Source organism: Haliotis cracherodii, unplaced genomic scaffold, assembly GCF_022045235.1.
Source record: "Haliotis cracherodii isolate W230 unplaced genomic scaffold, xgHalCrac1.p SCAF_5, whole genome shotgun sequence".
In the NCBI taxonomy this organism is placed as follows: Eukaryota; Metazoa; Mollusca; class Gastropoda; order Lepetellida; family Haliotidae; genus Haliotis; species Haliotis cracherodii.
The window spans coordinates 37,546,144-37,561,740 of record NW_027266308.1 but is presented as its reverse complement, the minus strand read 5'-3'; the positions used below and the strand labels follow the sequence as shown (position 1 = coordinate 37,561,740).

General features: G+C 42.3%; 1 protein-coding gene across 1 annotated transcript in view; it reads left to right on the top strand.

Moving 5' to 3' along the window:
* The first annotated feature begins 3,465 nt into the window (after positions 1-3,465).
* LOC139444333 (collagen alpha-6(VI) chain-like) overlaps positions 3,466-15,597 on the top strand; it is a 29,295-nt gene continuing 17,163 nt past the window's right edge. The window contains exons 1-11 of the mRNA XM_071225270.1: positions 3,466-3,581; positions 4,065-4,109; positions 6,389-6,421; positions 7,815-7,951; positions 8,728-8,831; positions 9,154-9,473; positions 10,417-10,428; positions 12,291-12,564; positions 13,531-13,823; positions 14,462-14,470; positions 15,324-15,538. Of these exons, the coding sequence (XP_071081371.1) occupies positions 3,518-3,581; positions 4,065-4,109; positions 6,389-6,421; positions 7,815-7,951; positions 8,728-8,831; positions 9,154-9,473; positions 10,417-10,428; positions 12,291-12,564; positions 13,531-13,823; positions 14,462-14,470; positions 15,324-15,538 (1,506 nt within the window). The 5' untranslated portion in view covers positions 3,466-3,517. The remainder of the gene's footprint in view (positions 3,582-4,064; positions 4,110-6,388; positions 6,422-7,814; positions 7,952-8,727; positions 8,832-9,153; positions 9,474-10,416; positions 10,429-12,290; positions 12,565-13,530; positions 13,824-14,461; positions 14,471-15,323; positions 15,539-15,597) is intronic.

The window sequence follows — 15,597 nt, the reverse complement described above, 5'->3', positions numbered from 1 at the left end:
GAGGGTGCCACTTGCAAATTACAATTTGTTTTACCTTCCAGGCAACACATATGCGCTTTATGACATGATAGGTACGAGCATCAATACTTAGGTATGCTACGACATTTGTTTTGTGTTGATGCTGTAGATCAAAGTTATCTTGTATATATGTATGTGATATGAATCCATATCACACAGCAGTATACATTGATTGGCCTCCGTATAGCTATTGTAGTATTGGCCACTCCATCATGTCCATTGATCCTCCTGCACTGCAATGCATAGTAACCAATCAATGTCTTGGAAAGTAGATTAAATGTCAGTAGATGATGAATTTACTGAATAACATGGAAGCATTAAGGGACATTTGCTTTTTTATTTTATTTCTTAAATTTTCAAGATCCTAAGTTGAAATTTAAAGATATTAAGTTGAAATTTTAAGGTTATAACTTGAAATTTCTGAATATATATCTTGAAATTTCAAGAAAAAAACCCAAAAAACAAATGCCCCTGAAAGACTTCCGTACTAAAAATCTTCCGTAGAATAATGCCATGAAAATAATGTTCTGAAAAATATACTGCTGTCAGTTGTAAATTTTATCTGGCGTAGTTCAGTATGACACAATTGAAAGCAATACGTACCAGTCTGAAGTAATTCCTGAAGACTATCCAGATCTCCGAAGGTGTCATGAAGGAAATGGCAACACACAATACAAAAACTATGCAGACTTACATCCAACGGTGTCAGGAGTTTGGAAGACACACCCGCCATTACCGAGTTCCATATACTACTTTCGTATTCAGTGTCTACATTAAATGTTTCTTTTTCACGTTTGCCATTCATTGGTATTATCTTTTCATCAACATTTTCAACACTGAAACTTAACTTTACCATTAATGCATAAAATCGATATCGCAACATTATGCATTCGTTTTACGGTTCATGGTTTGTATTGAGAATCGATGCTTCACACAATAAATAGCCCCAGACGCTTTTGATATATTGCAGCTTTTGACAACGCTATTATGCTATGATATGAGCGTCTGTTGTTGCTTGTGTTTTTAAGTCGTAGATCAAAGCATGAAGCAATACGGAGCCCTCAAAATGTAAAACTAGAGTATTCTACCCTCTCTATTCTATGGGGAAGATGTACATAAATTACTTTCATAATCTCTCACATGTATGGGTGCTGATTTGAAAAAGCGATTTATGTTTTTCCGATGATTTCTTTCAAAAGGCAATATAATAGGTACGAGTTGATGCTAGTAGCGCAAAGGCTTCATTGCTTAAGAAAATAAGAAAAGGAAATATAACACTTTGAAGAAACCGATTTTGAGAACATGTTGTATTAAGCGATATATTATGTACGCTTCAAGGGACATTGTCTCGGGGACAGCGATCCGTAAAGATCCAGTGTAGAATAGGTCTTCAGCAACCCATGCTTGCTGTAAAAGGTGACTATGCTTGTCGTAAAAGGCGACTAACGGGATCGGGTGGTCAGGCTCGGTGACTTGGTTGATGCATGCCATCGATCCCAATTGCGTGGATCGATGCTCATGAAACCAATCACTGGATTGTCTGGTCCAGACTCGATTATTTTACAGACTGCCACCAATTAGCTGGAATGTTGCTGGGTGCGGCGTTTAACACCAAACCAACCAACCAACTCGGGGACAGTCAGCAAAAAACAATATTCAGTCTGGGTCTTGGAATAGAATACCTCCCAATGGAGATTCCATTCAGTTCATACCAGAGGTAACACTTTTTCAAAGCGGTACCAGAAACCAGTGAATAAAACAGTATCAGTTGACAGAACCGCGCCCTTAAAAAAGAGGAACATTACCCATTTCGATACATTCGCAAGCGAATGTTACACGTTCGTTATTAGCGTCGATGATCCCTAGACACGATGTATGTGCAGCAGGGTGTGGAGATGACCTCCTTACCTTATCAGCTTGCTGACGGGGTTAACCTTTGTTTATGTGGACATGGCGTCCGACCTCTAATCAGAAGGAGGTGGTTCGAATCTTATCACGGGACTCGGAAATTTTATGGCCGCTACATATGCACAAGATTTATTTCAGCTATCTTGATGAGTCGCACGTAAAATCTTCGCTCCCCGCGTTTAATGTTTGCAGGAATTCTGCCGCCAGAGTATGAGCCAACACCCTCCGGTGGCAGAGGCCAGTCTGGGTCTTAACAAAATATTTTGTGTCCCACTCATATTTTATAAACCTCCGAAAACGTGTCCCGTCTCTAGCCAGGATGTAAATTCTCCAATACATGTCATGTCTCTAGCCTGGATGTAAACTCCCCAATAAGTGTCCCGTCTACAGCCAGGATGTAAATTCTCCAATACATGTCCTGTATCTTGCCTGAAGGTAAACTCTCCAATATGTGTCCCGTCTCTAGCCAGGATGTAAACTTCCGAATATATGTCCTGTATCTAGCCATAATGGCTCCCCAGTGAAAAGATTGTGTTGATGAGCAAGCAACATTAATACTTAGAAGAAAACATTTGATCTCATTCAGTAAATTATACTACTCAAAAGAAGATAAGTACCACCCAGTCCTTTCATATTACTATAGTTTTACCCGTCATGGCTGAAGCGGGTGGTCCTTAACTTCTTGTGAGTTGTATATATACCGTCGTACACGCACGTGTGTGTGTTTTATAGTGCATGTCAGTTTGCCAGCCCACTGTGATACCCTACCGCAGGTTAACCTGGATACCCCGTCCAGACACAACACAACCCAACACAACACAACACAAATGCTCTCTTTAACGTAGTTACGTTTGACGCGGCTAGGGGAGCGACCCACCGACCTTCCGCTCTCCCAGCAGAATCGCTGTCCACTACATCACGGAGGTGGTCAGAAAGAAACAGGGGTGTCTAGGAACAACAGTCTTGTGATATCAAAAAGTCTTTTACGAACGCGTTAAAAAAACACACAGCTAACCTTACAAGTTGTAGATCTAAACTGCAATATAAGCAATATTACACTTAACCAACTCAACGCAATGCATGCTTGTCCGTTTCATTAACCCTTTCTGATCAAAATGTTAACCCTTCCAGGCCTGAATGAACATAGAAGACAAAACTGAAATTCTCTTGATCGAAACACTTAAGCACACAATTTCTGTGAATGAAAGTTATAAGTGGTTTGGTTTGTTGTTTAACGCCACACTCAGCAATATTCCAGCGATATGACGGCGGTCTGTAAATAATCGAGTCTGGACCAGACAATCCAGTGATTGACAACATGGGCATCGATCCACGCAAATGGGACCGATGGCATGCATCAGTCACCGAGCCTGACCCCCCGATCCCGTTAGTCGCCTTTTTCGACAAGCACAGTCGCCTTTTACGGCAAGCATGGGTTGGTGAAGACCTATTCTACCCCGGATCTTCACGGGCCCAAAGCGAGTGAGATAAACTGACACCACAAGGGAAACGTGGCAATCCTCTGAGTGTATACAACGGTCAGAGATAAGACTATAGCTCGCTCAGCCAGTGATCTGACCAAACATACAATATGGCCATTTTTGTGTGGGCTGTAGTGGCTCTTCTCCTAGGACAATCTTCAGCACGTTTAGACGGTAGGTAGGTGGTGTGTTGAAATGTATGTGTGTTTGTACAAAGAACGTTGACGTCACGTAATATTTTGAGATAAGATGCTCATATTTTCAAAAAACGTTGCCTGATCACGTGACTGATAGGAACTGAAGGTCCAGTGTATCATGTAGTGTATGGGATTCAGTATATAAACATTCACAGTGAACACGTGTAGGTCTGCTAGCTCAGTATTAATAACAAAGGTGCGTACCATTTAGAACATGTGCTTTAAGTGTTGAGCGTTGCCTGTAGATTTACCCGCGCTGAATTGCGTTTGGGTCCGCTTATATTAATATTAGGTCCCGCGGTGATCAAATCAGCTGTTTCAATCAGGCTTGAAACCCCGTAATGGCCAAAGAGATTCGGATATTTTCCATGGTGGACTATTGTGTGTTGTATGTGCAGAAATAGCTGGCTGTGGTAGAAATTTTGTTTAACATGTACACTTGCCCGTTTATTTTTTGCAGAAGCGCTCGCAAGATTGGACCTATCTAGATCTGTTGTTATCCAAGGTGAGATTATGGTTTTATGATATGATAATCTATGCCACCGAGGGGAAAGCATTTGAAGTTTTTACCCCATCAACGGATCAGTGTGCGTTCCCACCGTAGTGTTTCCGGTTTATAACTGGTCCCTATATCCTATTCTTGTCGTTATAGGTCGATTGATCAGCCTCTTTAACTTGGCTGATTGGTTGTGATCGTGCATTCAGAACTGGATAGCCTGGTCCAGACTCGCTTATTAACAAGACTCCCTGATATAACGTGAATATTGCTTGCCGTGGCGTCAAACAACTTTCATTCCAATTGCATTTTCATCTGCCGGAAGTATACAACCTAAACTGCCTCTAAGGCGCCAGACGGTTTCGTATACAATCTCATTCTGCCGGTTACCCAACCGCTGATTGGAGAACAGAGGCAGATTTCGAAACAGCATGCCTCAAAAAACACTATCCACTTTTACCATGCGCTTCATTGTGGAATATGACTGAAGCCCCACTCATTGTGGGATATGACTGAAGCCCCACTCATTGTGGGATATGACTGAAGCCCCAGTCGGTGTGGGATATGACTGAAGCCCCACTCATTGTGGGATATGACTGAAGCCCCACTCATTGTGGGATATGACTGAAGCCCCACTCATTGTGGGATATGACTGAAGCCCCACTCATTGTGAGACATGACTGAAGCCCCACTCATTGTGGGACATGACTGAAGCCCCACTCATTGTGGGATATGACTGAAGACCCACTCATTGTGGGATATGACTGAAGACCCACTCATTGTGAGACATGACTGAAGCCCCACTCATTGTGGGATATGACTGAAGCCCCACTCATTGTGAGACATGACTGAAGCCCCACTCGTTGTGGGATATGACTGAAGCCCCACTCATTGTGAGACATGACTGAAGCCCCACTCATTGTGGGATATGACTGAAGACCCACTCATTGTGGGATATGACTGAAGCCCCACTCATTGTGGGATATGACTGAAGCCCCACTCATTGTGGGATATGACTGAAGCCCCACTCATTGTGAGACATGACTGAAGCCCCACTCATTGTGAGACATGACTGAAGCCCCACTCGTTGTAGGATATGACTGAAGCCCCACTCATTGTGGGATATGACTGAAGCCCCACTCATTGTGGGATATGACTGAAGCCCCAGTCGGTGTGGGATATGACTGAAGCCCCACTCATTGTGGGATATGACTGAAGACCCACTCATTGTGGGATATGACTGAAGCCCCACTCATTGTGGGATATGACTGAAGCCCCACTCATTGTGGGATATGACTGAAGCCCCACTCATTGTGGGATATGACTGAAGCCCCACTCATTGTGAGACATGACTGAAGCCCCACTCATTGTGGGATATGACTGAAGACCCACTCATTGTGGGATATGACTGAAGCCCCACTCATTGTGGGATATGACTGAAGCCCCACTCATTGTGGGATATGACTGAAGCCCCACTCATTGTGAGACATGACTGAAGCCCCACTCATTGTGAGACATGACTGAAGCCCCACTCATTGTGAGACATGACTGAAGCCCCACTCGTTGTAGGATATGACTGAAGCCCCACTCATTGTGGGATATGACTGAAGCCCAAGAAAATATCAAAGAGTGGTCATCCATCCTGAGACCCATCTTCCAAAAGCAAGGGAGTTATCTGACTATAAATATTCAGTTCCCAGCCTTGTCGAACAAGGCTGGAATTATGAAGTTATATTTTGGCTTGATTAACGAGTCTATGCATAGTCCAATTAAAATCGCGTAACGAAATCGACATCCGGTTCCTAAACTGCCGTGCAGATTTCTGACGATTGCACGATTTGCAAGGCATCCTGGCGTCGTAGTGATTTGATGCATTTCGCGAAGTAAGACCCGTTTTATTACAATATACATCTTGATTATCGGTCAGATCTTTACCTTGCGACGCCATTTGATTTGATGCAAATGCATGTGATATGAGAGATGGAATCTGATTCTGAATCTCAATGGGAGGGACATAGAAGGGACATAACTCGTAATAGCCACTGGTGGCGCTACGATAGAGCCTAGAAATTGCAGTCCAGTTCAGCAAGGGTGGAAACTGGACTTTTACAGTTGCCTCGGGAAGATGCCTAGGACCATATACCAGAATATGGTCTCTACACCCATCCAACTACTCTCCGACACACTCGTTCCCTAACACATCTCATCTGTGGCTTGTGCGCTATATTAACTCTTCAATTACTGTACACGATAATAATAATTATACTGACACACTGTTTGTGTTGCAGACCCAACAGCTGCAGTGAATAACACTATAACAGGTAACTACTTCTGAGACTGTTACAACATAATCAATCGAGACTTCGTTCTCGTTATGTCGCTTTCCAGATGTCACTATCTAACAGTGAATATCGCCTAGACAGTTTGAAACGATATGTACGTGTAGCAGAGATAATTGATGCACAAATATGTAAATATAAGAGGTGGGCTATATTCCACGGTTTTTAATATGAATGAAAGTAAATATGAAAATCCGAGGTATATCTATTTCCTCGTCATTTCTGTGTTCCGAATGTAAAATATTTTTGGATTATGTGTACAGGGTTTCAAATTATATTTGTGTTGTTGCATTGCCTTTCCTTGTTAAAGGTAATGTGAGATATTATTAACATTTTGTCATGATAAATGGGGACTGCTCCAGCCTTCAGTTGGTTGGTTTGTTGTTTAACGCCGCACTCAGCAATATTCCAGCTATCTGACGGCGGTCTGTAAATAATCGACAATCCAGTGCTTGATAGCATGAGCATCGATCCGCCCAATTGGGATCGATGACATGCATCAACTAAGTCAGCGAGCCTGACCACCCGATCCCGTTAGTCGCCTTTTGCAACAAGCACAGTCGCCTGTTTAATCAAGCATGGGTTGCTGAAGACCGATTCTACCCCGGATCTTCACGGGTCCTCCAACCTTCAGTGCCGGCTTGAGTGCTATATAGTTACAGACAGATTATTACGGTTTTGTTTCTGAAAACAGGCCTTCGTTTTCTGAACCAATTTAAGAATATACAATATAGTTACAAGTCTAGTTACATGTCTTACATCGTCAACACAGCTCCAGGCAATGGTATGACCAAATAGGTTATGTCCCTACGAACACAAATGTTTGCTTGTGACATTTCTACAAATGAAGGTTTTTATAAAAACATTCTTGTGCCACCACAATTCATAACCACATTGACGCAGTAGTAGTAGAGATATCATTAACACAAACATATAAGGAGTCACAGTTATCTCCATATACATAAATTAGAAGACATTTCATTGGCTAACGAAGCAATTTCCTTGACAAAAGCAAATTAGGCCACGCCCAATAACGGGCTACTGTTTCCTGACTGGCTGATGATAGAATGGGTGGGGCTTGTGTGACATTATTTCACTAAACGATGTCACGGATTTCGTATCATTGCACACAGTATTTTGGTGTTGATGATTGAATAATTAGTCTGTAAAGTTAGTATTGTTGACGTATTTATTGACAAGAATTGACTTTAATGTCTTTTTTTTCGTTTATGAAGGTATACACGTAAAACTCTTTGTGTAGATCCGCGTACTTACACAAAGTCTGCACACCGGTTTTGACGTTTTTACCTCCATAATCAGTTATTATTAGTGAATTCTTGTAAATAAGTACGTTAATTTGTCATTGGCATCCCAGAATGCAGAACCCGTCCGGCCGACATCGTGTTCCTTCTGGACTCCTCAAGCAGTGAAGGTCAAGACGGCTTCACGACGCAGGTCAACTTTGTATACAACGTCACAAAAGCTTTCAACATCGGGCCCGAGGACGTTCAGGTGCATTGTCAAATCATACTTTCTTGTTAGAAGTTCAAAAGGAAAAACACTATTTTTGTGAAAATACATTGATATCTGTTATAGTCAGGGGAAGGCGTAACTGATATTCTGTCGTCCGAAAAAAGACAACAGAAGGGGACTTGCTATGATATCATGTCGATGGTGCATACTCACGCACAAATATATGTCCCTTGCGTAACCTTGATTCGTGGATATAGGGAAAGTTCACCCAAGTTAGGGGTTTAAATGTCCGATTTTGTTTTTTATACTCACTGATAATTTAATTCATCTATTAAACTCTAAGAAAATGACGAAGATTCCACTCGTGACTGAAAGGTTTGTTTACCGAAGCCATTTGCATTCATCAGCCATTCATGTAATGTACTGATGTACCAGTCACTTCAGCATGGAAGTTTGGTGCTTAAATGACCATACAGAAGTGAGTTAGGAAGGGCGAATCCACCTTATATAAAAGGGACCTGCAACATACTACATTTGCTTTTCAAAAGGTGAGGGGTGGGGGTCCGGACCCCTGTCAACCCCCCCTCTGGACCCGCCTTGGGTTAATGTGGTTTCAAGCCGCTTAGAACAACTCAAATACGGCTTCGAGAAAAGGAACGGCACATTTTGTGACCCAGAAGCGATTTTAGCAGGGTAGATTTTTGTTGAAAACATCCAACTTGGGTAGATTTAGCTTAGTATACCTGATAGCCGAGAAGGCTACTACTCTCTGCGAACAAAGTAGAATTTTAATATTACCTTTTCGTTGTGACCAGGTGAGTGTTGTGGTGTACGCATCGAGTCCCTTCAATCAGTTCTTCCTGAACGAATTCACCAAAAAGGCGGATGTGCTGGCCGCCATTAGAAGTGTCAACTATCAGTGAGTACCCGGATCTGGCTCTCGTTCCGTTATTTACAATGCAGACAAGGGCAGCAGCCAATAGTGGAAAACCAATGACAGGGTGTCCCTCAATACTGACAGGTTGAATGGGATTTATAGTGCGGTAGTTTTATGGACGTTTTCAACGTAATTTTCTTTATAATTTTCTCGCCACGCATTCATTTAGAAACCTTGATAAAAGCATGTTGGCGTGAATGTCCTTCACGTATAGAAAGTTATGCCTAGGGGATATTATATAGATACGTTTTGCTATCATAGAGAAATGTCGTTCAACAGTTCCAAATGATTCTTCTGCTCTCAGGCCCGGGAACACGCAGACGGATGACGGTCTCGCCTTCGTCCTGCACAACAGCTTCCTTCCAATACATGGGGGGCGGAATGCCTCTGAAAAGATCCTCATCGTCCTCACCGATGGCAAGTCAACCGACACGACCAGTACAGCCTCCGTAGCAAATCAGATCCATAACACCGACATCAAAGTTATTTCCATTGGGATCGGTAGCGGCATCGACAGGGCGGAACTGGCCGCGATCGCCTCGGACGCTAAACGCATGTACCTTGTGGCCAGCTTCAGCGTCCTGTCTGACATTGTAGACGAAGTTGCAAAGAAGACGTGTACTAGTATGTATTTGTGTATTTATTAGCGAGATGAGGCTTGGAGGTATATAATCATACCCTTCATTAGACAAGAGCATTTACTTTATATATAATTCATTGAACTAAACATGATATGATTTTACAAAAGTGATCCACTGACGGTTTTTTTGTGTTACGTACTTTCCAGTCAAACATGCTAAGATAAAGAGTACTATGATTAGACATCATTTGAAAAAGAAATTCCTCCTTCTATTTTGAAAGTATATTATTCTAATTTTTTTATCGACTTATTTTTATTTTACCAGGAAAAAAGACTTTTGAAAAAAAGTTGAAATTGTTATTGGTTATAAGCATCGGTTTGAGTAGAACACATCTTTCGTGTTTGTTTTTTATTTTTTACTTTTAGGACAGGTTCATAATAAATGAGTAGAGTGAGTTGAGTTGGCCGCCAATTCGAACAGTTTTTTAGTTATACCACGGCATGTCACCTTGACGCGGAGGAGAATCCGGAGTGATGTGGGTCTTGATAATTACCGCTTTGGTGAAACCGACGAGCACGGATATCAGGTCGAATGTGGCATTCGAACCCCGAAAATAGGTATCTGGCTCGCGTAAGGGACGCAACTCTGCGCGGCGAAATGCTGCGCCCGTGCCCCGTAAAGGCTTAAAAGTATATCAAGAAAATGTACTTGGTCATTGCTGTGGTATTTCTGTGCGGTGTCAGGCAAACAAACAAACGTTTACTGTTATGCAAATTGTGTGAGTGATGATTGGTCCTGGTGGAACGTGACAAGCTTACCCTTGTCGCGAACACCTGGTGCCATATCTCCGAGTTTCAGTGATCCATTCAATGTTAACCCCTATTTTCACTTTTCCGCCCAGTGGAATCCGTTTCGGCAGATAATCGAGACAGAATATTCTTTGGTGTTGACGTTCTATATCTACCTGCATTATTTGATGGTTTCAGGCACTGAATTAGGTAAGTACCTTTGTTAAACCTTTAAAGGCCTTTCCATCAACGTAACATGGCAACATTTAACCAAATCAGAGAAGTATTTCTTTTACTGGAAACGTAACGGTGATAAAATAATAACTTTAAGAATAAATATGAAGTAATAAAGAATGACAAAATCCTACACTATTGCTAGTGCATCTATTACTACTTCTACTACTGCCAGTTCGTCTACTACTTCTATTGCTAGTGCATCTACTACTACTTCTACTACAGCTACTTCTATTGATAGTACATCTACTACTATTTCTACTACTGCTAGTACGTCTACTACTTCTATTGCTAGTGTATCTACTTCTACTTCTACTACAGCTACTTCTATTGCTAGTGTATCCACTACTATTTCTACTACTGCTAATACGTCTACTACTTCTATTGCTAGTACATCTACTACTTCTTCTACTAGTGATAATACGTCTACTACTTCTATTGCTAGTGTATCTACTACTACTTCTACTACAGCTACTTCTATTGATAGTACATCTACTACTGCTAGTACGTCTACTACTTCTATTGCTAGTGTATCTACTACTACTTCTACTACTATTGATAGTACATCTACTACTATTTCTACTAGTGCTAATACGTCTACTATTTCTATTGCTAGTGTATCTACTACTACTTCTACTACAGCTACTTCTACTGATAGTACATCTACTACTATTTCTACTACTGCTAGTACGTCTACTGCTTCTATTGCTAGTGTATCTACTACTACTTCTACTACAGCTACTTCTATTGCTAGTGTATCTACTACTATTTCTACTTCTATTGATAGTGCATCTACTACTACTTCTACTACTGCTAGTACGTCTACTACTTCTATTGCTAGTGTATCTACTACTACTTCTACTACAGCTACTTCTTTTGATAGTGCATCTACCACTACTTCTACTACTTCTATTGATAGTGCATCTACTACTACTTCTACTACTGCTACTTCTACTATTGCTAATAGGTCTACTACATTTATTGCTCGTGCATCTACAACTACTCCCGCAACTGCTACTTCTACTGACAGTGTGTCTATTGCTACTTCTGTTACTATATTTCCTGCTTATACATCTACTACTACTTCTACTACTGCTAATACGTCTACTACTTCTATTGCTCGTGCATCTGCTACTACTCCAACAACTGCTACTTCGATTGTTAGTAATACTATATATACTGCAGTTACTACAATAACTTCTACTGCTAATATATCTACTACTACCTCTACTCCCGGTACTTCTACTTTTACAACTACAACTACTGCTATTTCCACAAGAAGGTTGTTTGATGCATGTCATCGTACCCAAATTGCGTAGATCAATACTCATGATGCCAATCCCTGCATTGTCTGGTCCAGACTCGATTATTTACAAACTGCCGTCATACACCTCGTATATTGCTAAGTGCGGCGTTAAACAACAAACAAACAAAAACAACAACTAGGACTCCTTCTAGAGCCGCCCGGAGAGCGGAAGGTCCTGGTTCGATCCCCGACCGCGTCATACCAAAAGACGTTAAAAGATGGTACTTGTTGTTACCCTGTCTGGCGCTCGGCATTAAGGGGCTAATTAAACAAGAACTGGTCGGCTCGGAGTCAGTATACTGTGTCTGAGTGGGGTATTCATGTTAAACTGCGGCATGGTATCTCAGTGAGCTAGCACTATAAGTCGGCATCAGTCCGGACTAGTACAAGCAGCCACACAAACACACACACACACGTACATGCACGTCGCTATATAAGTGCAATAATCTTGAACGCGACGTTAAACCCCATTTCACCTCACCTTCACCTCACCTTCTACAGCCACACTCACGCTTACCTATATTGACTTCAGTCTGCAGGTCGACCCCGGCCGACATCCTATTCCTGTTGGACACGTCCAGCAGCGAGGGCACACCCAGCTTCAACATTCAGCTGGAGTTTGTCAAGAACTTCACCAAGGACTTCGAAATCGGCGCGGATAAAGTCCAGATTGCTGTCGCCACATTCTCAGACACCACCCAGTCGGAATTCTGGTACAACGACCACGACAATAGCTCCAGCCTCATCGCTGCCATCGGCCGCATCATGTACCGCTCTGGAAACACGCATACAGAGGACGCGCTTAGGTAGGTGACGTGGTCAAGTAAAACTGAATCGGGATGTAAAACCTAAAACTTGTATATAATCCACCGGACCACTCCTTAATTACTAGTTTTCTAAGAAGAATCAACCCGAAAATACCCATAACATCTGACAATATCCGATGACATCTAACAAGAGAGAGTGTGTATCATTTAATCAGTAATATGCCCCCCGTGAAGACCCGGGTTAGGATTGGTCTTCAGCAACTCATGCTTTCGGAAGAGGCGACTAAGGGGATCGGATGGTCAGACTCGCTGACTTGCTTGATGCAGGTCATCGTATCCCAACTGCGTGGATGCTCATGATGTCAATTAATAACAATGTAGTCCAGACTCGATTATTTACATACATATATCTGGAATAGAGGGGCGTTAAACAACAAACAAACAAATGGTGAGTGACATATAGAACTCATCCTAAAGGTAAATAAGGGGTAAAAGGGATTTTGATTTTCCCTTTGTCTGCTACCTCAAGACTGATTAGGTATATCAATCTAGCAGTAAACGATTATCCAAATTAAACACAAAATATAATTACAACGACTGAACCATGACTGGAAACGCATTCCAGATTATTGAACGGAGCCCCCCTTTAAGAGTCGTTAAGCCTGTGTCGGGGTTACCTAGACCGTCCCCACGTCGAGAGTGTTTGAATTAGGCTGGTGACGGGTGGACTTCAACTGGGAGACGTGTCAACGTTATTTTATTTAGTAAAATTTAATGTACAAAAATATTTTTTTCTCAGATAGGTGACAGTTTATAGTCTATTGATAACCTTCACAATACAGATAGAATGTTGAACTACTTCGTAAATTGTTAAATTTCGTTTTGTCAGAGGGTTGTTGACTTTAGTCTCTTGATGACCTTAATATTCTAATAATTCTTAATATTGCCAACCTATGCCATATGACGGGTGTACTTTCAAGAGACCCTATGGTACACTGCACTTAGATTTGCACGAACTGAGGGCTTCGCCGCTAAGCACGGCGCCAGGAACGACTCCAACCACATCATCATCATCTTATCCGACGGCCAGTCCATAGACAAGAGTCAGACCAAGAATGAGGCGGACGGCATCCACAGCGCCGGCATTCAAGTCATCGCCATCGGCATTGGCGTCAGCATCGACCAACAGGAGTTGAGGGACATCGCTTCCGGTTCCGGCGACCAGAACGCCTTCTCCGTGGCCAACTTTCAGGCTCTGCGCACCATCGAACTGCCGATCCAGAAACAAACATGTGAAGGTGCGACAAGTGGACAGGGCGTCCGACAAACGCATTTCGAAACCTCTGTTTCTCTTTTCCGAGGTTTCTGTCATTCGTATGAAAACCTCTGATGATCTTTACTGCCTTGCTCAAGTATGCTCAATGACCTGCTAAAGTCACAGTTGATGGTGTTTTTTACCAATTTTATATAAACCTGTACCTAAGCTGAAATAGTTCCTCACTTTAAGGATAAAACACATCCGAATGTATTAAGTAAGATATTTATCACATGTATCCGAGGGATGAAACAACGGGCGTTAGCACAGCGTTTTTATTTCTGGGATGAGTATTTTAAATCTCATAAGAACTCTTATAACATATAAACCGTTTTCTGCCCTATAAAATGAATGAATGAATGAATGAATGAATGGTCTCTCGAATACAATGCAGGAGATGGATGCGCTGTCGTGAGTTCTTTGTCGCCTATACGGAATTGGAATCGATCGGCGCCTTGCTTCTATTTGAATAGTTATTTTGTCAAAAATTATTTATGAAGACTAATATTTTACCACTTTTTGAGAGAGTTTTGAAGCATCGTAAGGTAACGTAATGTTATTTATGTGAAGATATATACGAATAAACCACCCAGTTCAGTTGCACCTTTTGTGTTTTTTCAGTTCAGGAAGGTACAGTATTAAGTCCAAGGTTGTGAGTATACTGCTGCCTAAACTGTCGGAGCATTGGCAAAGTGATTTGACGTATGCGTTGGTGACTGTAAGATCTTACACCACTTTTAGCGGGTGGACACGAGACTTCAGCTTCATACATTGTATCAATGTAAGGAATCGAACGCGGATCTTCACAATGCATGAACCAATAGGTTAATCCACGGCCCCTTTTGATGATAGTCATAAGAGTCACGATGGGCGTATTTTGTGACAGTTGGCGTTAATATAAACAATCATTCGTATCTTTACAGGCTTAGTTATAGGAGTTGAGGTAGTGATTGGATTGAGGGCAATTTCTTTGTGGTATGGGTTGACCATGGAGTCGGATCCAATAGTCGCCATGACTGCGATCCTTGGTTTTCACCTTCATGGGTTTCACCAAAGGCGAACGCCGTCACTTTTGGCCTTTTACTCTGAAACGACCTAATATTTCTATGGAAAGGTGTGCCAGGCTGCGTTATCCCCAACTCGCTGCCGACTTACTTGTCTCCACCCCGGGGGATTCCGGGTTAGACTTGTTCCCCTGCATCCTATGCTGGTTGCTGGTAAGGCAACCAAATGGATCGGGAGGTCAGACCCGGTGACCTGGTTGATTGCGCGTCTTGGTACTGGTTTGGATAGTTGCTCACAATAACTATCGCTGGATTGTCTGACCCAGATTCGATTACCAACAAGCCGCCGTCATTTAGCTTGATAATTGCTGTGTGCGGCGCTAAACACGCACGCACGCACGCACGCACGCACGCACGCACGCACACACACACACACACACACACACACACACGTTTAAATGTCTCCCTTCATTTTTAAGTGTGTAGTACCCGGCCGTCAGATATCGTTTTTCTACTGGACACGTCCAATGGGGGTGAAGACAATTTCAAGAAAAGTCTTGAGTTTGTCCGCAATTTCGCTAGCAAACTCATCATCGGCCCCGATAACGTCCAGATCACCATCGTCAGCTACTCAACGTCATGGCAGACTGAGTTCCCTCTCAACAAGTTCAGCAAGAAACAGGGTCTCCTGAATGTGAGTACTTTGGGGGCTTCTCGAGAACTCTTTAGAGTTATCACAACTATCCTTTTGGA